The 22,771-nt window shown below is 44.5% G+C and overlaps 2 protein-coding genes across 2 annotated transcripts in view; one reads left to right on the forward strand and one right to left on the reverse strand.

Moving 5' to 3' along the window:
• LOC126986876 (keratin-associated protein 5-3-like) overlaps positions 1 to 3,454 on the forward strand; it is a 43,887-nt gene extending 40,433 nt beyond the window's left edge. Inside the window, exon 6 of the mRNA XM_050843349.1 lies at positions 3,261 to 3,454. Coding sequence (XP_050699306.1) covers positions 3,261 to 3,454 — 194 coding nt within the window. The remainder of the gene's footprint in view (positions 1 to 3,260) is intronic.
• Positions 3,455 to 6,640: 3,186 nt separating this feature from the next.
• LOC126989382 (gamma-aminobutyric acid receptor subunit rho-3-like) lies at positions 6,641 to 22,465 on the reverse strand. Its single transcript, XM_050847990.1, has 3 exons — positions 22,104 to 22,465; positions 12,430 to 12,546; positions 6,641 to 7,260 (listed from the first exon to the last, which is right to left on the reverse strand). Exons 1-3 carry the CDS (start codon positions 22,110 to 22,112, stop codon positions 6,913 to 6,915), a joined length of 474 nt encoding a protein of 157 aa, XP_050703947.1. The 5' UTR covers positions 22,113 to 22,465; the 3' UTR covers positions 6,641 to 6,912.
• Positions 22,466 to 22,771: the final 306 nt, after the last annotated feature.

The raw sequence follows: 22,771 nt of genomic DNA on the forward strand, positions 1-22,771 counted from the left end.
ATCAGGAGTTAATAATGTTTGTTTAGTAAAAAACAAAAAACATACGGTTTACTGAGCTAATAATGCTTATTGAGTTAATGATTACTACATCAAAAGATCTGTTAACAATGTTTATCGGTCTGCAGTGCTCGCATCGCGAAAATTTAAAAAAATGTTTTTGATGTTTATTGCGATTTAATGATGTCAAATGTCAACGAGTTATTGTTATCAGATGAAGTATGTTTAAAAGTTGATGAATTTTATCGTGTGTTTAAGATGTTTACAGTCTGCACTTATCGTTACGAAAGAGAAACGAGTTAATACTGAAATAGATGAATAAACAAACATTTTAGTGAAGAAATTATCACGTTTATAAGTGTTTTATAGACTCTCTTCCTCTTTCTTTCTCATACATAACATTTTTTTTTTTTTTTTAGGTATAGCAGGGTAGTTTGCCACTAGCCTTTCATAACCTGGTAGGACGTAGCCTAAAGTAGTCAAAACTTTGGTAGGTTTCGGTAATTTTGTATTTAATATCAGGTAACTAACGGCGGTAGCTAATAGCTAATATTAAGATTTATCACTACGATGGAGAAAAAGTGTTAAAAGTAAAAAAAAAAAGGAAATGATAAATACATATATATACATATACTAAAAATACTAATGTTGTATTACGTTGTCCAAAGTCTAAGTTTGCTTTGATACAATTCGAAAAGTTAATACAAGTGTTAAGTGTAATTTGGGCCAAGGTGGAGTGAACACAGCAGGCCTTGCCATCAGATGAGACTGCGTAATCATGGAGAGAAGACTGGAGGCGATAACAGAAGGGGATAGGACGATCAGACTGCGGGAGTGGAATGTGCATTCTTGATATAGCCAGGACTTTGGGGTGTTCTGCTGGGAAAGTTTCTCGGTGCATTACGAGGTAGTATATTTAAAAGGAAGGTTGCTATATCACGGGCAATATATTATTTCTTTTATTTCCAACAGACTAACCAGGATATGCTCGTGCGAAACCATTGTCAGGACAGTTGTGCCTTCACACTCCTTCTAACCATGAACTTTACATTTCAGCCCGGAATCGTGCCAAATCTATTCTCCGACTTACCAGAACCTCTTTCATCAATAGAAAATGTCAACACCTTGCTTCTTCTAATTCTTCCCGTGACTTCTGGCACCTACCCAAAAATATCTCCTTCAATTTCACTTCTTCCTCTTCCCCTCCTCTCCTTAACCTTGACGGCAGCACTGCCGTCTCATCTATCTCTAAGACTGAACTCTTCGCTCAAACTTTCTGTAAGAACTCCATCCTGGACGATTCTGGGCATATTCCTTCTACTCATCCCCCCTCTGACTCTTTCATGCCTGTTATTAAGATTCTTAAGAATGATGTCTTCTATGCCCTCTCTGGCCTCAACTCTCAGAAGGCTTTTGGACCTGATGGAGCGCCTCCTATAGTCCTTAAAAACTGTGCTTCCGTGCTGACACCCTGCCTGGTCAAACTCTTTTGTCTCTGCCTATCAACATCTACCTTTCCTTCCTGCTGGAAGTATGCCTTTGTACAGCCTGTGCCTAAGAAGGGTGTCCGTTCCAATCCCTCAAGCTACCGCCCTATAGCTTTACTTTCCTGTCTATCTTAAGCTTTTGAATCAATCCATAACAGGAAGATTAAGAAGCACCTTTCCACTTCTAACCTTCTATCTGATCGCCAGTATCGGTTCCGCAAGGGGCGTTCTACTGGCGATCTTCTTGCTCTCTTAATGAACTGACTCTTGGTCATCCTCTCTTAGCCGTTTCGGTGAAACTTTCTCAGTTGCGCTAGACATATCGAAAGCCTTCGATAGAGTCTGGCACCAGTCTTTGCTTTCTAAACTGCCCTCTTTCGGATTCTATCTCTCTCTCTGTTCCTTTATCTCCAGTTTCCTTTCCGGCCGTTCTATCTCTGCGGTGGTAGACGGTCACTATTCTTCCCCTAAACCTATCAACAGTGGTGTTCCACAGGGCTCTGTCCTATCACCCACTCTCTTCCTGTTATTAATCAATGATCTTCTTTCCATAACAAACTGTCCTGTCCACTCATACGCCGACGACTCCACTCTGCATTATTCAACTTCTTTCAAAAGAAGGCCATCCCAACAGGAAGTACACGACTCCAGACTGGAAGCTGCAGAACGCTTAACCTCAGACCTTGCTATCATTTCCGATTGGGGGAGAAGGAACCTTGTGTCCTTCAATGCCTCAAAAACTTAATTTCTCTACCTATCAACTCGACACAATCTTCCAAAGACCTATCCCCTATTCTTCGACAACACTCAGCTGTCACCTTCTTCAACACTAAATATCCTCGGTCTATCCTTAACTCAAAATCTCAACTGGAAACTTCATATCTCCTCTCTCGCTAAATTAGCTTCCTCGAAGTTAGGCGTTCTGTATCGTCTCCTAAATTTCTTCTCCCCCGCACAGTTGCTATCCATATACAGGGGCCTTGTCCGCCCTCGTATGGAGTATGCATCTCACGTGTGGGGGGGCTTCACTCACACAGCTCTTCTGGAGAGAGTGGAATCTAAGACTCTTCGTCTCATCAGCTCTCCTCCTCCAACTGATAGTCTTCTACCTCTAAAATTCCGTCGTGATGTTGCCTGTCTTTCTATCTTCTATCGCTATTTTCACGCTGACTGCTCTTCTGAGCTTGCTAACTGCATGCCTCCCCCCCTCCCGCGGCCCCGCTGCACACGACTTTCTGCTCATGCTCATCCCTATACTGTCCAAGCAAGACTTAACCTGCATCTTCACTCTTTCATCCCTCACGCTGGTAAACTCTTGAACAATCTTCCTTCATCTGTATTTCCTCCTGTCGACGACTTGAACTCTTTCAAGAGGAGGGTATCAGGACACCTCTCCTCCCGAAATTGACCTCTCTTTCGGCCACCTCTTTTGATTCTTTTTATTGGAGCAGCGAATGTTGGGCTTTTTTTTATTATTGTTTCCTTTTGATGTGCCCTTGAGTTGTCTCCTTTGTTGTAAAAAAAAAATGTGCATGTATTGAGAGTAATACCGTGGACGCCCAATGCCACAATAAGCTTCGACATTTTTCATGAATGTTGGTGTAATTCCCTCAGCATATGAAATTTCTTTTGGTTACAATTCTTGTGATGTATACTGTATATAGTAGATGCTGTTACCACAGGTGGCAAGAAAGTGACAATCTGGCTGATGTACCAGGGGAAGAGCACCACGCCGCACCACACCTGCCGAGGACCGTGATATTACCGCTGTTGCAGAAATAAACCCACATACTAACGCAGTGGCCATCCGTGACGCCCTGCACCTTCATGCCAGTGTGTGGACCAAGGAGGTGTGGACAGTGTGGAGGCGCCCTCACGAGGTGGGCCTGCAGCACAGAGGAACGCCTCGCCTAGCAGCCTCGAGATGGAAGGCTCCAGTTCGCCAGAGATTACGCAAACGAAGGGAATGATTTTTGGGAGCGTGTAATCCGAACAGATGAGAAAACCGTTCGGTCTACCTCTCGTGGACACCTTCACTGTTGGAGGCGCAACAATACTCGCTGATTATAGTTTACGTTCAAACTAGTAAAACTGAGTAACAAATGCTTGAAGAATACTTAAAACAACGTTCATTTTGTCACGATAATTTTTATTATCCAAAGCCCAGTCCACACGGACAGATGCTGCTCGTTGCATCCACAGACAGTATCGAGACAGGCGAGGGAGCGAGCGGTGGGCGGACAATATCCTCCCTTTCGTCTAGGGTCCAGAGAAAGAAAGGGTCTCCTCAGGCGGAGCTTGAAGCCGATGGGGCAGGGCAACTGTGGCTGTGACGTCCCGAGGTGCCATGGCTCTTACCCATCCCCCTCCCTCGGGCTTCCCCCCTCTCTCTCTCTCTCTCTCTTTCTCTCTCTCTCTTGCAGCATATTACCACACTAATAATGTAAGTAATCCAGCGATTGCTACTGTTGCACCCAACCACAACACAATGAGGCATTACTAAACGCCGTGGGCGGCCTGAACCATTGCCGTCTCGATAATATTAAGGCCTGACAGCTTGATGGATTCATTGCCGATGAGTCATACAAGTACGGGCGAGTGTGTCCCGCGCTTCTTATGTCCTCCTTCTCAACACTTCTATACTTCACACCATGCCCTTAGTCACTTCACAGTGCACACTTATACATTTCACCCTGAACCAAGGTGTTTTTCTGTTCTTTTCTTCCCTTGACTTTGCTTTTCTATGCCCTTTTGTTAATAGTGTCCACTATAACAGAGTTGTAGTAGCCCCCCTCACTCGTAGTTGCCAGGTACCAGGTGACTGAGTTGCCTAGTATCAGGATGGAGGATCGGCTTGGTGAATATAGTAATTGTAACGACAGCGTTATGAATGCCAAAAAGAGATGTTTAGAAACGGTGACAAATCAAAATTATAGGAGTCTACAGTGTTACGACTGTCAATGTATTTATATGATTTTTATGTGAACATTTCTCCCTCTCCTTATACTATATTATATTTATTTCCTCTTTTTTTATGTCTAATTTGATGATGTTTATAAGACATTAATGTTGGAAAACCTTTAATTACCACAGAAAAAAATCACAAAGATATGCATTAAAGCAGAGACTGGCCGGGCAACACACCCTTGGACCCCGTGGACACTCGCCGGCACCTAGTGACGTCATTGCATGCGCAGTCCGTTTGAATTTTTGTTGTCCCGTGATTAGACCCGGTATATTCTCTGGACTCCGCTTTTGTCTGTGTCTGCGGCGGAGTGAGCCCGTGTGGACCGGGCTTAAGAAACTTGAGGTTATGTAGGTTCCAGTTACGACAGCCAGAATGTTTATGAAGAAAGGAGTGGCCACCAGACTGTAAACATAAGGGGTTGGATCAGCCACTATGGAACGGGTGATTTACATCACATACAGGGTAGATTTGGGCCGTGATTCAGAGAGCTGTTAGCAACCTTGCTAACCGATTAGCAACGTTGGTCTGAGAAATAGCAATGTTTTCGGCATGCAGAGAGCCAAACGGTGACGTCACGAGGTTGCTAGAATAACAACTGCCTCGGGGCAGTTGTTATTCTAGCAAGGTTTCATACCTTCACGTTTTTTAAACTTAAAACAACTCGGGAGTATAGAAAGCATATCTATATAATACTTTGGTATGTCATACGCAAACACGAGTAAATAACAAGAGTTGGGGCAGTTTAATTAATTAATTTCTTGCCTTCCGGGAGGGAGGAGGCGGCGGCGGCCCAACGGTGCCAGACTGTCGTACTCAGCCTCCTATGATTGCCAATTCCCAACTCCAAAACTGCCTCCTCGACCCCAATAACTGCCTTCATATATAGTTATCGTTAAAATGGTTAATTATTGTTGCGTTTTTTGCAATAGTTACGGGCATGGCTCAAAACCCGGTAAATACGAGGCTCTGAGTACGATAATCTGGCAACGGTGGGGAGAAGGGGTTCAAGTCATCCTCCACACACGCAGCTACAACTGACAGCGATTTTTTAAACTTAGTGGGCTTTTGGCGGGCGCCTCGGGAGGCAATGTGAGGCTGGGAGGGAGAGCGTAACACTCAGGGGGGTCGAATTCAAAAGAAGCTGAAACTACCAGAAGAAAATAGTTTCGTCCGGAGTAGACACTGGTGAAAGACCGAAAATTACCATTTTATGTGTGTGGAAGAACAACAATTTATCCCAACCAATTGGTATAATTTATTTCTTGTAACATAAATAGGGTATACCCATTGTAGGGTTATCCACCACAGCCCGCTGGATGGCACTACAAGGGATGGCATGGAGTTTGGAGGAAGACTACAAGGAGACGGCATGACTGCAGTCTTTTGGCCTTCTGTGATGTCATGCCCTTTCCTTGTATTCTTCCTCCGAGGGCGAGACAATGTAAACACAGCTGGGACGAGACAGCCTTGTGATTGACGCAGCTCTCTGCAAAACTCACTGTGATTGGTTGTTAACTCCCCGCCAATCAGTTGCCTTTCCGTCATAGCAAGGTATTAACAACGTTGCTATGCCTCGTTTCTGAATCCCGAGTTTAGCAAGGTTGTCGAGTAACAGCTCTGTTAGTGTTAGCAAGGTTTTTTTAGCAATGTTATCGCTGCATCTCGCCATTGGTGTACAAACGTATGTGGAAACTATCACCAACGGTTTCCTGCCTTCCTTGCCTGCCAAGTGGAATCACCCATTTTCGGAAGGCCCGTGTGGCGGTAAGTCTCGTACCCCTAATTTGGTTTGTCCAGGCTTTGTTTACATACATAGGGTGGATGAATTTCGACAAGGTACCGTGTCTTTTGTCTACTGCTTGTCGGGATCTGCCCTAACCAAGTTTATTTATATTTTTATAAAAGTAAATGATGACGTATGTATGTATATAACTAGAATATCATCACTCCTTCTTCTTTTGACCTGTTCCGCTTTGCATCGCTTTCTAGGTCCTCTTTGGTATTTTTTTTACACTTAGATGCTTCACTTAGTAGATCGGTTTAAGTTGACATTGTAAGTACGTTGGTAGTACGTCGACGACTCCACCATTGGTGTCGACGTTAACAGTGCTAACCCTGACCAGCGAGCTTCAAGACACAATCAACAAGCTGAAGCTCACCACGAAGTAACCATTAACTCTGCCAAAACTTTGGTGATGCACACTCTAGGAGAGTAAGCAATGAGTAATATTGTCAAATGTCATTTGTATATAGTAAATCAATTCTTTGCAAGGGTGGATGAAGAGTTTGTCAGTTAGATAAATTGGTCACTGAGATGGCAATGAGATAAGTCAGTGTTCGTGATGCTACGCTAATATTCAATGAAAGTAAACCGTGAGAAATATGAGCACCACAGAACGATAACTGGTGTGACTGGGATGGCTTGTCGACGGCCGGGTCAGCGTTCTTAACTTGTCGAGGCTACGCGAACATAATGGAACCATACACAATGAAGAACAGTGTCACCACGGCGGGACACACGTAAGTCCGGAGCACCGTGAGGAAAGTTTCCGGCAACATACGACGCCTCTTATGCGTCGCTGCTGTCTGCCATGCACCATTGCCGCGCTGCCCCAAAGGCTCCACGGGCGAGGTGTTCATCCTCTCCACGTAGATGTGTGCCATGATGATGCAGAAGAGCAGGATGGTGCAGAAGAAGAACCATGCGTCGACCATTTTGACGTAGGCGGTTTGAGGCAGCGATGAGGAGGTTTGGTTGAAGAAGGTGTACAGGACGAGTAGTGTTGTGAGGCTGACCGCCAAGCGAACCTGAGTGGAGAACAGACTAGAATCACATATCGGACTGATTGATTACACTAGAATCATGGCACCGCAACTGCACTGGTTATATGGCGCCGAATAAAAATCACATCTCGGAACTGTCAGACTCAGACAATTACTTATTTTACAGACAAATGAGGCAGGCCAAGGAGGAAAAGTATCTTAAAAATCAGCAACTCCCTGCTCCTACAGAGACTAAAGACGATAAAATATTTTCAAATTTTGATTAGGGAGGTGTCTTAGGCTGGATTCACACGAGCCACTTTTTAGTGGTCAGTGGCCGCCACAAAATAATGGTCAAAATAGAACACACACATCTCTATGGGTGCATGCACACGGGCCACTTTTTTGTGGTCGGCACAAAACAGTGGCGAGTTGTGGCGGGCGGAGCCATTTTCCCGACCACGCCACTGTGGCCTGCAGGTCACAGTGGCCAGCGATAGATACCGTTGTTTCAAATGGCAGCGTGCACACGAGCCACTATCGGTGTCCACCACCCTGCCACCCGCCGCTTTCCCTCTGTCTTGACACTGGCCATTTTGAATTTTAACTTATAATGATGTATAAGTATGACCTTGACCTTCACGCATAACTTGTGTTCAGGATATGATGGATAAGCTCTTATTGCTTTTAGAATTAATGTTTCATTTCGTTTCACAGTTTTGCATATTAAATGATTAAGATATGGATTAATTACTGAATGTGGTAGTTTTATTTACCCGGAAGTAGAAAGTGGAAATGTAATGTAACCGCAAAGACTGCTGAATTATGTCAATAGATTACATCTGATGTGCCTTTATATTCTTCATGTTCAGCCTTACATTAAAATTACCGCAAGTTTCTCTTTTACTGGCACATACTTCCTCATGCTGGTGTCCTGCCGTGTTATACGTGGACCAATTACTGTCGCAAGATGATCAAAGCTGTCCTGTGACTTCCTAAAGTAGTCATAAAAATTTATAAGGGTGCTCTTTTAGCTCTGTAGATAATGTGTGGAACGAGAGAACACAGACAGCTGTTACCTCTACGATATCCATAACGCCACATACTGACCAAGATCTTGGTAAATTGGTACTGACCTCATTAGTGGCCGCCACCCAGTGGCTCGTGTGCAGGGTGCACCTACTCACTATTTTTCGTGGCGACCATTTTTTGTGGTGGCCACTTTTTGTGGAGGCCACTGATCACTAAAAAGTGTCTCGTGTGAACCCAGCCTTAGACTCCTAGGTTTGTCGTAGGAAAGAGGAAGCATGGATTAAGGAAATGTTCCAGAGTTCAACAGTAAAAAAGATAAAAAAATGAACTAACTAACTAACAGGGAATCTATGTCAGGCGGCGCATTACTTCACTCGCCCACAGCCGCCACTCCCGACGGTCCCCAGAGCAAGCCGACATGCAGCTACCCTTTCCATTCCAAGCCCTTTTCAGCAGGATCAATAAACTTGCCCCAGCCACGAGTTATATGGGCGTCCCCTTTGGTCACCTCCACTTACCCATCCCCGACTCCTTCCCTAACGTATGTGAAACTTTTTGTGGCCCCTGTGTCCTAACCACATGCAGGAACAGACTAAACTCTCCATCCAGCAAGCCCCCAAATGCCTGGACCTTGGTTATGGCCAGGAGACCTTCAGTACCAGTGGCTTCTCCTCAAGCAGCACTCACGAGAGCAATCCAATTTCACTTCTTCATCTTTCCCTCCTCTCATTAACTCTGACGGCAGCACCACCGTCTCATCTATCTCTAAGGCTGAACTCTTCTTTCAAATTTTCTGTAAAAACTCCACTCTGGAAGATTCTGGGCTTTTCCTCCGTCTCATCCTCCCTCTGACTCCTTTATGCCTGTTATTAAGATTCTTAAGTATGACGTTTTCTATGTCCTCTCTGGCTACAATTCTCAGAAGGCTTATGGACCTGATGGAGCGCCTCCTATTGTCCTTAAAAACTGAGCTTCAGTGCTGACACCCTGCTTGGTCAAACACTTTCGCCTCTGCCAATCAACACCTACCTTTCCTTTCTGCTGGAAGTACGCCTACAAACAGCCTGTGCCTAAGAAGGGTGACCGCTCCAATCCCTCAAACTACCGCCCTATAGCTTTACTTTCCTGTCTATCTAAAACTTTTGAATCAATCCTTAACCGAAAGATTCAAAAGATCTTTCCACTTCTGACCTTCTATCTGATCGCCAGTATGGGTTCCGCAAGGGGCGTTCTACTCTTCTAGACATATCGCAAGTTTTCGATAGAGTCTGGCACTACTCTTTGCTTTCTAAACTGCTCTCATACGGATTCTGTCCTTCTTTCTTTTCCTTTATCTCCATTTTCCTTTCCGGGTGTTCTAGCTCTGCTGTGGTAGACGGTCACTGTTCTTCCCTTAAACCTATCAACAGTGATGTCCCACAGGGCTCTGTCCTATCACCCAATCTCTTCCCGTTATTCATCAATGATCTTACTTTCATAACAAACTGTCCTATTCACTCATACGCTGACGACTTTACTTTGCATTATTCAACTTCTTTCAACAGAAGACCCACTCAACAGGAATTACAAGACTCCAGGTTGGAGGCAGCAGAACGCCCAACTTCAGACCTTGCTAACATTTCCAATTGGGGTAAAAGACACAATATCTCCACCTATTAATTCGACACAATCTTCCAAACACCTATCCCCTATTCTTCGACAACACTCAGCTGTCACCTTCTTCTATACGTAACATCCTCGGTCTATCCTTAATTCACAACCTGAACTGGAAGCTTCACATCTTTTCTCTCACTAAATCAACTTCCTCGAGGTTGGGCGTTCTGTATCGTTTCCGCCAGTCATTTTCCCCGGCACAGATGCTTTCCATGTATAAAGGCCTTGTCCGCTCTCGTATGGAGTATGCATCACACGTGTGGGGGGGCTCCATTCACACAGTTCCCTTGGACAGAGTGGAGTCTAAGGCTCTTCGTCTCATCAGCTCCCCTCCTCATACTGACAGTCCTCTACCTTTTAAATTCCGCCGCCATGTTGCATCTCTTTCTATCTTCTATCGATATTTTTATGCTGACTGCTCTTCTGAACTTGTTAACTGCATGCCTCTCCCCTCCCGCGGCTCCGCTGCACACGACTTTCTATTCAAGCTCATCCCTATACTGTCCAAACCCCTTATGCAAGGATTAACCAGCATCTCCATTCTTTCATCCACTTTACTAGTAAACTCTGGGAGAGCCTTCCTTCTTCTGTATTTCCTCTTGCCTATGACTTGACCTCTTTCAAGAAAAGTGTCAAGACACCTCTCCACCCGAAACTGACCTTTCTTTTGGCCACTTTATACTTTTAGTTTTGCGGGAGTAACAGTTGTGGGCTTTTTTTTACATTTTCTTTTTGTTGTCCTTGAGATGCTCTCTGTGCTGTAAAAAAAAAAAAAAATCACCAGGACCTCCAGCTATTCCGCGAGAAGTACAGCAACATCAGCGAAAATAAGGTCAGTGAGCTTCGTATTGCCGTCAGCTGCTTCGCAACGACTTTGAATAACAGCTGTGCCTAATACCCAGTCCATGCAAGTGTTGAGTGATGGCTCCAGGACGCACCAGTGCCGCATTCATGAATCAACAGGGTAAAATCCGGAAACGCTTTCCCCACACTTTACAGCACTCTCAGTCCCAGAGTAATGGCCAGTCATCAGGTCAGCAATCCTTGCAAGAATCCAACTGATCCACATACTGCCTCACGATGCACTGAGTCAAATGCCACCTTGAGATCCCCATAGGCTGCGAGCAGCCCCTGTCGAAACACGTCGACGTTCCACAAGAACGCGAAGTGCTCGGATCCGGTCAACTGTTGACTTCCCTTGATTGCTCAGATCATTGAAACTTTTAGGAGATTAGATCGAATTCATATATTCAGCAAGTGAGCGAACGCTTTGCCGGCCCACTGAGCGGTGTAATTCCAAGGTAATTCTTACAGTTCCCTTTCCTTTTCCAGATGGGGATAAACAACCCCATTTTCCAGTCAAGAGGAATGACACCGGACTGCCACACGGCATGCAACCCATGGATCATGGCTTCATCGTTCGGTCGTTTTTTTTTTTTTTTTTTTTTACAGCTAAGGAGACAGTTCAAGGGCGTAAAGAAAAATATATAAAAAAACCCGCTACTTACTGCTCCTGAATAGAAGTCAAAGGAGTGTCCAAAAGGAGAGGTCAATTTCGGGAGGAGAGGTGTCCTGATACCCTCCTCTTGAAAGAGTTCAAGTCGTAGGCAGGAGGAAATACAGATGAAGGAAGATTGTCCCAGAATTTACTAGCGTGAGGGATGAAAGAGTGAAGATGCTGGTTGACTCTTGCATAAGGGGTTTGGACAGTATAGGGATGAGCATGAGTAGAAAGTCGTGTGCAGCGGGGCCGCGGGAGGGGGGGGAGGCATGCAGTTAGCAAGTTCAGAAGAGCAGTCAGCATGAAAATATCGATAGAAGATAGAAAGAGAGGCAACATGGCGGCGAAATTTGAGAGGTAAAAGGCTATCAGTATGAGGAGGAGAGCTGATGAGACGAAGAGCCTTTGTCTCCACTCTGTCAAGGAGAGCTGTGTGAGTGGAGCTCCCCCCACACATGATATGCATTCTCCATTTAGACAACTAACGACATCCTCAGCAAGATCTCTAACATACCTCCCATTATCCCTCCTCAGAAGGGTTCTATTGAATCTTGCACTGGTAACTTGGGTAGCATAAGCATGAGCTCGAGTGGAAGATCTTGTGCAGTGGATCCGGGGAAGGATCAGATTGTGAGGTAAGCAAGATCAGAGGATAGTTTGCAGACTGCGACAAGAGATAGGGAAGAAACAATACAGCGGAATTCAAGAAGCTTAAGAGGAAAAAAAGATTCTAAGATGAATGGCCTTTGACTATACTAATTTGAAAAGTTATGTCTGAATGGAGCCCGTCTTCATCTTTGTTTTAGTAATATTTGGTAACTGCTGCCCAGCTATTACTGACGCCAGACAACGTGTCCCGTCAGCCCCGCCCCCTTCCTGGAGTCATCGCTAATTATGTGAAGACTGTTTTGTTGTTTAGATAGAAAAGATAACCTGAACCATAATCCAAAGAGAAATCCCATGTAAACAGAGATTTTAGGTGAAGTCCATGCAACCCGGAATAGAGTAAGTAACAACTACGAAAGTACCTCAAGCTGCTGGACCCTGACGAAGAGCGTCCCGTAGCCAATGGTGAGAACAATGAGGGACGGGAGGTAGAGGGAGAGAGCGATGAGGGTGAACCTTCGCGTCAACGTGTAGCCAACCTGCCCAAGGAAGAAGAAAAATCTATATAATATCAAGTAATATATTTATGCCTTTGATACGTCTCAATACACTACTTTTAAAATTGCCTTCATTCTATGATGGTGTTTCCTAAGCCTGCTCCCTCCCTCGCCCTCTCACCAGGGCAGCGTTGGCCTCCGCCTCTGCTGGTGACAGATCCACGACCTTTATGGGGGCGGTTAACAAGGTAAGTAAGTTAGGTTCAACCTTGGGAAGTATGAGAGCTCGGTCCTGTCGCTCCTGTACAGCCCCTGAACCAACCGAGGAAGTATTGTTTCTGGCAATATGCTTTAGATTGGTGGGAAAACCTGATGGTGTACTTTTTAGGTTTTCCCTGGAATGATTACTCCTTTTATGCCAGAAATCCCTTTGTTTGGGGTTCACGGTCTGCGCTGATAATCCTATATTCAGTTTCACGGAGATATCGCCGATATCAGTAATCTCAAGTACTTCAGCGATACCCCATGATCCTTTGTTAGCAAAGAATTCAATTCACCTAACTAAATTACTATTTAGTGTTCATGCCTCACAGTAACAAAAAGGGCGTAGCGACTCTAAGATCCGAATATTTGTCCTTCTGCACACGCACAAGTACAGATAATGCCATATACTCGTGCTGAGAGTCCACAACCAAGTCCAAGGATAAGTCAGTCCGTCTTAAGACTTGTCAGTGATCCTCCATTGTTCTGCACCACTATGTGATTTTATTAAAAATGTTGCACAATGAGTTTGCTTCTCAACCCTGACTAATACCAGTCAGTACTGCTGTATAAAAGTGGTGGGACAAGAACGCATTCATGCCTCACTTTAATGTTCACATGAGAGAAGCTCCCTCCCCCACTTCACAACACACTCACTCCCAGAGTTCAAGCCAAGCAAACAGACCAACAACCCCCGCAAGTATCCCACGGCTTTGAAAATCCCAGAATGCCTCACGATGCACTGAATCACACGTCTTCATGATGAATACATGGGCGGCAAGATTACCCTGTTGAAGCACATCGGCGCTCCTCCAGTAAGAGCAGTGCTAGGATACCGTCGTCTGCAGACTTACCAGACGTGAACAAGGACTTTCCAGTTTTAACAGGTGGCTGTGAAATCGCATGAGCAATATACGGGCAAGCACCTTGCCTGGCACACTGAACTTAGTAGTGAAGCGGTAGTTGGTACAGTCCTGACGCACCTCTTATTCTTCACAGATGGGGGCAAGCAGCCTCCTCTACCAGTAAGCAAGTATAGTACCAATTTATCATACGGCAGTCAAGACCGCATGCAATCCACGGATCATGGTACCACCTCCAGCTTTGAGCAGCTCCACACTGGTGATGCCATTCCACCCCTCAACCTTGCCATAGCCTCTCAGGAGAGAATGGGCTATGTCATCGGTGGGTCATCACCGCTATTTGAAATTCAGCGACTGGGAGCTGCACGCTAGGAGGGTCTGCCGTGTACAGTTGTCCAAAGTAAGGTCGGAGGTCATTTGCGTTGAAATGACCCTCGACATCCACAGCGACACTCCTGACTTACCTCTCCTTGTCATTCCTCAGCAGAGTTCTAGTCTTACGTGACAGAGTCCTTAACAGATCCCGATTCTTGAGCGTCTCCTCCGAGCCCAAACCACTCTGACTTCGGGCGTCCTCTACATTACTCCTTTGTAGCTTGAGAGCAAGGCATCCCCAGTACTTTACAGAATCCTCATGGGTGTTGAGCACAAAGGGCCGATTTGAGACACGCTTTCAGTCTCGGGATATACCACAGTAAGGCTAAAATTAGAGATTCTTCTCGACTCGACATATCAGTAATAACACAAACTGTCGGAGATGGACATATTATAAAGCATCATGGTGTATAAAACATAACTGTTGTGGAAACAAACAAATATGCTCTACAAATTAGTCATGCTGACACAATAACACGGGGATCAAGGGTGACCCAATAATACACATCAACAAGTGCATGAGGATGGTGTGGAAGCTTGAAGTATCGTTGTAGCTGTTGAAGAAGGATGGGTATGATTATTCATTTGTGTACAAACGCAAGGCAAGAGCTGGGTTCCAACATCTTTTGAGATTCAACAGAACTGAACAAAATAGCCTCTTCAGATAAAAATAGGCTATACAAGATTCGCCCGCTTCTTGAAATAATTCCAGGTTCCAAACATCTTACAAGCCTAGTTGTAAATGAGACTAATACTATTCTGAGGCATGTTGGAACCGCGAAAAGATATCCTTGCAAAAGCACATTTTGACTGTAAGGAAGCAAATATGTTCCCCAGAAGATTAAATTTGGAACTTTTAACTATTTAGGGAAGTCAGATATGGTTCCGGATTTCAAACATGCTGAATCAGTTGTCATTCATCGGACTCAAAATCTACTAAACTGTGGTACAACTATCAGTTTCTATTCGACCACTTGGTGAAAACCTGCTGAAAATGAGTGGATAACTGCGTAAGAGCAGAAAAGTATTGCCAAAGGAACTGAATTATACTGAATGAGCAAAACTAAACCGTAAAAAGGTTAAAGCAATGGAAAATTTAAGTGTGAAAATACGAAACTTTTAGGCCAGACAGAATGACTTAATTATTTTAATCAACTGTTGCAGAACATCCCCAAGACCTAATTACAACATGGGAAAAGTCCGGTTCTGGAGATATCATTGAGTCCTAAGCCCCGTTCACACTGTGCCGACTCTGGGCCACGACAACCCAGCGAATTCTGCATTTGACAAATTGGTTCCCACGCTCCAAGAAGGGGGGGTTAGGTTTTATTGGAGTCTTGGTGTCTTGCCGACTGTCTGAGACATTCGGCCAACTAGTTGCCAGCATGTGCTAACCCTCACGACTCCAGACTCGCGTCACGACGTCGGCGCAGCATTCGGCAACTCTCAAGACCTCTTTCAAGACATACCCGACCCTATCATATCAACACCCAAGACCCCGTGCACCCTAGAGTAGTCATGTATCGGATGTCAGATTTTAGAGATCCGCGGATGCGGATGTGTATGCGGATGTCATTTTTACATATTTTGCGGATGCAGATGCGGATATCAAATTATGACATCCTCATGGATGCGGATGCGGATGTGTTCATGATTTTGGTAATGCAATAAATATAACTTTTTTTTTTAATTCTCGGCCTGTAGCGCCGGTAGGCTTTCTTCTTGGGCCTGGTGGTCGTCCCAAGCCCGTCATGGCACAGGCAATTTTTTATAGTGGCGCCAGTTATGCTTGGCTCATGCTGCTCCCCTGAATTTATTCTTGATTCACTTGGATGGTATCTTCTAGAGTCCGGGTTGACGGGTGGTCTTCTGGACAGCATGTGGATAGTCTTAGACCACTCGCCAGTAACTGAAAAATCACAGGTGGTAGCGTGAGGATTCGAACCGACGTTGTCCATGGCGCCGTGAATGCTAGGCCCGCACACTAACCTCTCAGCCACCGCCTACCTGTTGCAAGATGTTAGCTACTTTTGTTACGCAATACTGCATATTGTAATTTTACATAAGAACCTATTCCACTTACGCAGGAGTCTACAAGAGGCCGGTAGGCCTGTACGAGGCAGCTCCTTTGACCCTAAGCTCCCGTGTATCTAACCCCACCTAATATCGCTGTCCATGAATTTATCTAGTCTATTTTTGAATGTGACAATTGTATTTGCACTCACCACATGACTGCTAAGCCTATTCCACTCATCCACCACCCTGTTAGTAAACCAATTTTTGCCTATGTCCCTGTTGAATCTGAATTTATCCAGTTTAAACCCGTTACTTCATGTCTTACCCGGTTCTCTTACCAACAAAACCTTATGAATGTCTCCCTTATTAAAGCCCTTCATCCATTTATAAACCTCGATCATGTCTCCACGCACCCTTCGCCTTTCTAGAGAATGCAAGTTTAACTGTTTGAGTCTTCCCTCGTATGGCAAGTTTCTCAACCCCTGAATCATCTTAGTCATTCTCCTCTGCACCGATTCTAACATTTTGATATCCATTCTGTAGTAAGGTGACCAGAACTGAACCGCATAGTCAAGATGAGGTCTAACTAATGCTAAATATAGTTTGAGGAAGACTTCGGGGCTTCTGTTGCTTACGCTCCTTGAAATAAATCCCAGTACCCTATTAGCTCGATTTCTAGCTTGAATGCATTGTGCCCTTGGACGGAGATCAGAGCTCACTAAGACCCCTAAATCCCTCTCGCACCCAGACCTACTTATGAGAGTGTCATTTAAGCAATACTTATGTGAAGGGTTGTTCCTACCTACACTCAGAATACTGCACTTCCCTACATTGAACTCCATCTGCCATTTATCCGCCCAGTCATATAATCTGTTGAGTTCACCTTGGAGAATACTAGCGTCCTGATCCGACTCAATTACTCTACCGATCTTGGTATCATCTGCAAATTTACTAACATCACTACTAATTCCTGTATCTAAGTCATTGATATAAATAATAAACAAAAGTGGACCTAATACCGAACCTTGTGGGACCCCACTCGTAACACATCCCCAGTCAGATCTTTTACCATTGATTTGCACTCTTTGCTTCCTATTGCTAAGCCACGCCTTGACCCAGTTCAAAACTTTACCCTCTACTCCGTGAGCCTGTAATTTAAGCAACAGTCGTTGGTGAGGAACTTTGTCAAACGCTTTACTAAAATCAAGATAGATTACATCATAATTTTCATCTCTGTCAACCGCCTCAAATACTTTATTGTAGAAGGACAAGAGATTGGTGAGGCATGACCTACCTTTTGTGAACCCATGCTGCGAGTCATGAATTAAGCTATGTTTCTCTAAATGCTCCCGAATGTTCCTGGCTATTATGGACTCCAGCACCTTCCCTATAACCGATGTTAAGCTAATTGGGCGATAGTTTGAAGCAACTGACCTGTCCCCCTTTTTAAAAATCGGCGTCACATTAGCTACTTTCCATAGGCTCGGCACATAGTTAGTATTTACCGAAATCTTAAAGATGTCGGTTAGTGGGTCACTGATTACATCACCTAACTCCTTTAATACCCTCGGAAATATCCCGTCAGGACCTGGCGACTTGTTCTTTTTAAGCTTATCTATCTCATCCTGAACTACTTGCCTGGTAATGATTATATCCCTCAATTTATCGCCATCCCCGCCCTCGTACACCTGAACTCTTTCCGTTATAGTCGTTCGATCCTCCTGTGTGAATACTGAAAGGAAGTAGTCGTTCAACAATGTGCTCATATTTTCGTAATTTTCTACTAGCTCCCCTGTGTTTGTTTTCAGCGGTCCAATTTTCTCCCGTGTTTTTGTTCTATACATCTGAAAGAAGCCCTTAGGATTACTTTTCGCCTCATTTGCTACTTTGATCTCATAGTTCTTTTTTGCTATCCTGGTTTTTTCTTAACTAATCTAGATAGTTCGACGTACCGGCCCCTGAGATGTGTTTCCCCATTCTTTATTTTCTGATAAATTCCCTTCTTTAACCCAATCTCGTGTTTTAGTCCACGAGTCATCCACTTAGGATCATTGTTTTCTTTTCTAAGTTTTCGCTGTGGTATATGCTGTTCTTGCCCCTCTACTATTACTCTAACTAAATTATTGTAAGACATTTCTACCTGGTTCTCCTGGCTCTCCAATCCGCAGTTCTGGCCCTCATGAATCCCTAAATTATCCCAGTTTACCCCTTCAAGATGTCTTCGAAGCCCCTCGTAGTTTGCTCTTCTAAAATCTGGCACTAACACTGGGTTTGGTTCGCGGGTTACCGCCCAGTCTAAGCTAAAACGAACCGTTCTGTGATCACTATTTCCTAACTCTCCGCCCACCTCCAACTCACGTAGCAAGTTCCCATTATTGGTTAGGACTAAGTCTAATATGTTATCTCCTCTGGTAGGCTCAGTAACTACCTGCTTAAGGAAATTATCTTGTATAATTTCAAGAAAGTCCTCGGCTTCCAGGTCACCCACTAGATCTTCCCAGTCTATATTCCAATAATTAAAGTCCCCCATTACGCAGACATTTCTACTCATACTCGCCCTGCCAATCTCCTGTAGTAATATACTCGTGTCCTGCCTGTTAAGGTTGGGTGGCCTGTATATAACTCCTAGAGTTAGTTTTTCTTTTCCTTTGTAAACGTCCACCCAAACTGATTCTGAATCCATGTTAGTTTTGACTGAGTTGTTAACTAAACATTTAAGTGAGTCTTTAACATATAGCGCAACTCCACCCCCCTTTCTGCCCCTTCTGTCTTTGTGAAACATCTGATAACCCGTTATTTCAAATTCTGATCTAAAATTTCTATTAGCAGTGTCTATCCATGTCTCAGTGATCGCTATTATGTCAAAATTTTCTGAACAAGCTTCACCCCTTAGTAAGTCTATCTTGTTTCTGAGGCTCCTGCTGTTAGTATAGAAGATTCTTAGCCCGTCCTCTGTTACTCCCCTAGAATTACTTCTAAGCTGCCTGGTTATATTATGAGCTAGATGTCCCCTCCCATTACTCCTCCCATTGCTCCCATTACTCCTCCCCCCCTCGCCTATACTAAAAAATCCCTCAGGGTACCAAGTGCTCGCTCAAGGGAGTCTGAGAGAGCCTCAACACCCTTGAACGTCAAGTGTATCCCGTCACGGGCGTAGAGGGCGTCGTTGCCAAAGAAGAGGTCCCAATTGTCGACGAACAGCCACCCATTGCGCCCGCAGTGCTCAGCAAGTCTGCTGTTCACTGCTATCGCCCTGGACAGCCATCCATCGCCAACGCCCCTCCTTGGCAGGACGCCACACACTACTGGCGACCCACCAGCGTCACGTATCCTGCCTAACAATTCTCTAAAACGCCTGAGAAGGTCCTCGCTTGGCACACGAGAAACGTCGTTTCCGCCACAGCTGAGAAAGACAATAGGGTTCGATCCCTCGCTTGCCATACACGCCTCAATCCTGTCTGATATATGGCCCACCCCTGCCCCTGGGAAACACACCCTTAAAGCTTTATGAGGAGTTTCAGCCACACATGTTGTATGTTACCAGTATGCGGAACAAAAATCTTGTTGATCTTCTTCACTTTGGCGCCCCCAAAGTATTGCGCCGGGGACATTTGCCCCCCCCCCCCCCCCTCGCGACATCCCTGCACAAGGGTCCGACGTGCAGCTGGAGATCAAAGAGATGAGCGGGGAGGGGGTCGTGGTCCAATATACCGAGGGCGCCTCGGAACGCCGACAGGCTTAACCTGACTTGCCCTTGCTCAGGGGGCAGCAGGAGCGGTGCGACCTCTCTCTCCGGGGTCACGCGCGGAACTCTCTCTCTCTCTCTCTCTCTCTCTCTCTGCCGGCCAGGCTGCTTCCCTTCATACCTACGCAATATTACATATAGTACAATCGTGGGACACAAGTGTTGACACACTATCCATTGAGTTTCGTTCACCGGCCCCGACTTTAAAATATATACACCGCATGGAAAGAGGCTAATGCTCAGATATGTCACTACATATACACTCTCCATAATTTATTACATATAGATTTGTCAGTTGTGCACACTGATAACAAGTTTTTTTTAATTCTCGGACGAAAATGTCTCTTTACATTTCGTTCAAATTTAGTCAAGGACAGCTAGAGTTGTTTACAACGCTACTATACCATACATTTTATTTTTTTTTTTTTTTTTTTTTTTTACAGCAGAGGAGACAGTGCAAGGGCGTAAAAAAAGAAAGAAAAGAAAACAATAATGAAAAAAACCCCGCTACTTACTGCTCCTGAATATAGTAGAGTGGACAAAAAGAGAAATCAATTTCGGGAGGAGAGGTGTCCTGATACCCTCCTCTTAAAAGAGTTCAAGTCGTAGGCAGGAGGAAAGACAGATAAGGGAAGATCGTTCCAGAGTTTACCAGCGTGAGGGATGAAAGAGTGAAGATGCTGGTTAACTCTTGCATAAGGAGTTTGGACAGTATAGGGATGAGCTTGATCAGAAAGTCGTGTGAGGCGAGGCCGCAGGAGGGAGGGAGGCATGCAGTTAGCAAGTTCAGAAGAGCAGTCAACGTGAAAATATCGATAGAAAATAGAGAGAGGCAACATCGCGACGGAATTTAAGAGGTAGAAGACTATCAGTAAAAGGAGGAGAGCTGATGAGACGAAGAGCCTTAGACTTGTATTCATTCCTGCAACGTCCTCGCTAAGAAAATACGAAGAAAACATTGATAACGCACATATATTCTGATATGGTCTAAAAATATATAATGATACCACCATTTAACTCTCGCTTGAAAATGTTATGCAATGACGTCATCGACCATGCAAGCCGGCGCATTTAGGAAACTAAATATGGTAGGCTATTATGTACTGAATTGAATTACAAAGCTAATATTTTGCATTTAAGAATACTAAGCGATTCATTTACAGTTATGAAACTAAGCTATTACTTTGCATTTGCGAATACTAGTTATTATTATGCATTTAAGAAAACTAGGCTATTATTTTGCAGTAACTTTATTTTTCTTAAGATAAATTAATCTCTCTCTCTCTCTCTCTCTCTCTCTCTCTCTCTCTCTCTCTCTCCCTCCAGAATGCACACTGACGACCAAAGCCAAGCAAGTTTATAGCTTATGGAATGCAGAAAATCTTATACAGACCGTGTACTAGTGCAAACAAGAGCATTCATAACATTTTTTTAAAGAAACATAATCGTCGTGCAGTTGATGGTCACAGTTTCGTAAGAAAAATCCTTAAATAATATCTCTCTCACACCCACACACTCTTTGATCCTTACACACACACACACACACACACACACACACGTTACATATAACTCGAATGTAGCTCTGCTGGATAGTTGCCGTCTTTCGCTAACGGCGTCCGAAACATTTTGGAAACTGTGCCAACACTTGTGTCCCACGACTGTACATATCGTTACACAGTTCAATACATACATACATACTTTTACAAATTTACATGATACATATACTACATAGTTACTATGCAAAATTATCTCCTTCCTTCTGCCCTTCCGCAAAATTCTTTACACATTAGGCTGTGTAAATTTGATAGGAAATGAATAGAAGGTGTAATTTTAGTAGGAAATTAACATGCATTAATTCATTTTCTTCAGCATTGCTAGGTCTGTACTCGGTAGTCTGCATTGTGATATCTAAGTCTATGACTGTAATGAATACAATATATCCGCAACATCCTCTTTGTGTGGTGCGGATGCGGATGCGGATGTTTATTTCATCACAAATGTGTAGGCGGATGTTTCATTTATGCGGATGTGAAAAATTATGCGGATGTTCCGCGGATGCGGATATCCGATACATGACTACCCTAGAGTCGTGGGTAGTCGTGGCCCAGAGTCGGCACAATGTGAACGGGGCTTAAGAGTGTGTTTGAATAGGTCAAAAACAGTGTAGATGTGTCAGACAAGATGGTTGGATACTGTACCGCACTGAGGACGAAGGAGGGGGGCATGCAGATGAAAAAAATTATACTGAGGCAAATAACCTGCAGTAAATACACTCGTGTTGTCCCCTGAAAGCTTTTTAAGACAATTAACACAGATTGTCGTCTTTAGAATAAGCTTACCTCTATCATGGTGTTCTCAGTGCTGCTCGAGTTCTTCTGTTCCGTGACGAAAAACCGACTGACGACGTATATTTGTAGGTTGCGGTTGTTGTTGTACTCGACAAAAGACCTCGCGTTAGTGAGGATGACCAGCTGCTTGCTGAGCGACGCCAGCTGCACCAACACGCTGCACTGCTGCACGTCAAAGGGGTAGTAAAACACGCTGAAGTCACACACGAAGCTGCCGCTGTAGTGCTGCTGCTGCACCACCTGGGCCGATGTGCCGCTATACACTTCGTCTGCGGCACGTCAGAAAATTAGACCATAATGTTTTCCCTAAAGCTGTGCGTCACCAGCAGGATGGTCAGTACGTACTGTTTGACCGCCCGTCTCGTGCACGTTCAAACGTAACCTTTAAAACTGTAAAAGAGCTGGATTGCAGGAAAACATTTGTATTAACATTATTCATGTTATCTTGACAGAAAGCCTTTAAGATGGATCACATAGACACCCTTTATTCTGAATCCATGAACATCACAACACCCGCCACTCGGCTGTCAGGGAAGGGAATGCAGTCCTTACTGGGCTCTGTTTCCTTACGCGAACCAAAACCCTCGACTTACCGCCATGTCGTCTGACGGGAAAGAAGTAATGTTTAAGTGACACAAAATTATCTTTATGCAGCTCTT

This window comes from Eriocheir sinensis, chromosome 6, assembly GCF_024679095.1.
Source record: "Eriocheir sinensis breed Jianghai 21 chromosome 6, ASM2467909v1, whole genome shotgun sequence".
NCBI lineage: Eukaryota > Metazoa > Arthropoda > Malacostraca > Decapoda > Varunidae > Eriocheir > Eriocheir sinensis.

What these genes read in the sequence shown, in the direction of transcription:
- LOC126989382 (XM_050847990.1), bottom strand. An exon ending in TCAGGGTCCAGCAGCTTGAG is followed by an intron (nt 7,261 to 12,429) that starts GTACTTTCGTAG and finishes TTCTCCACTCAG; the next exon opens with GTTCGCTTGGCGGTCAGCCT.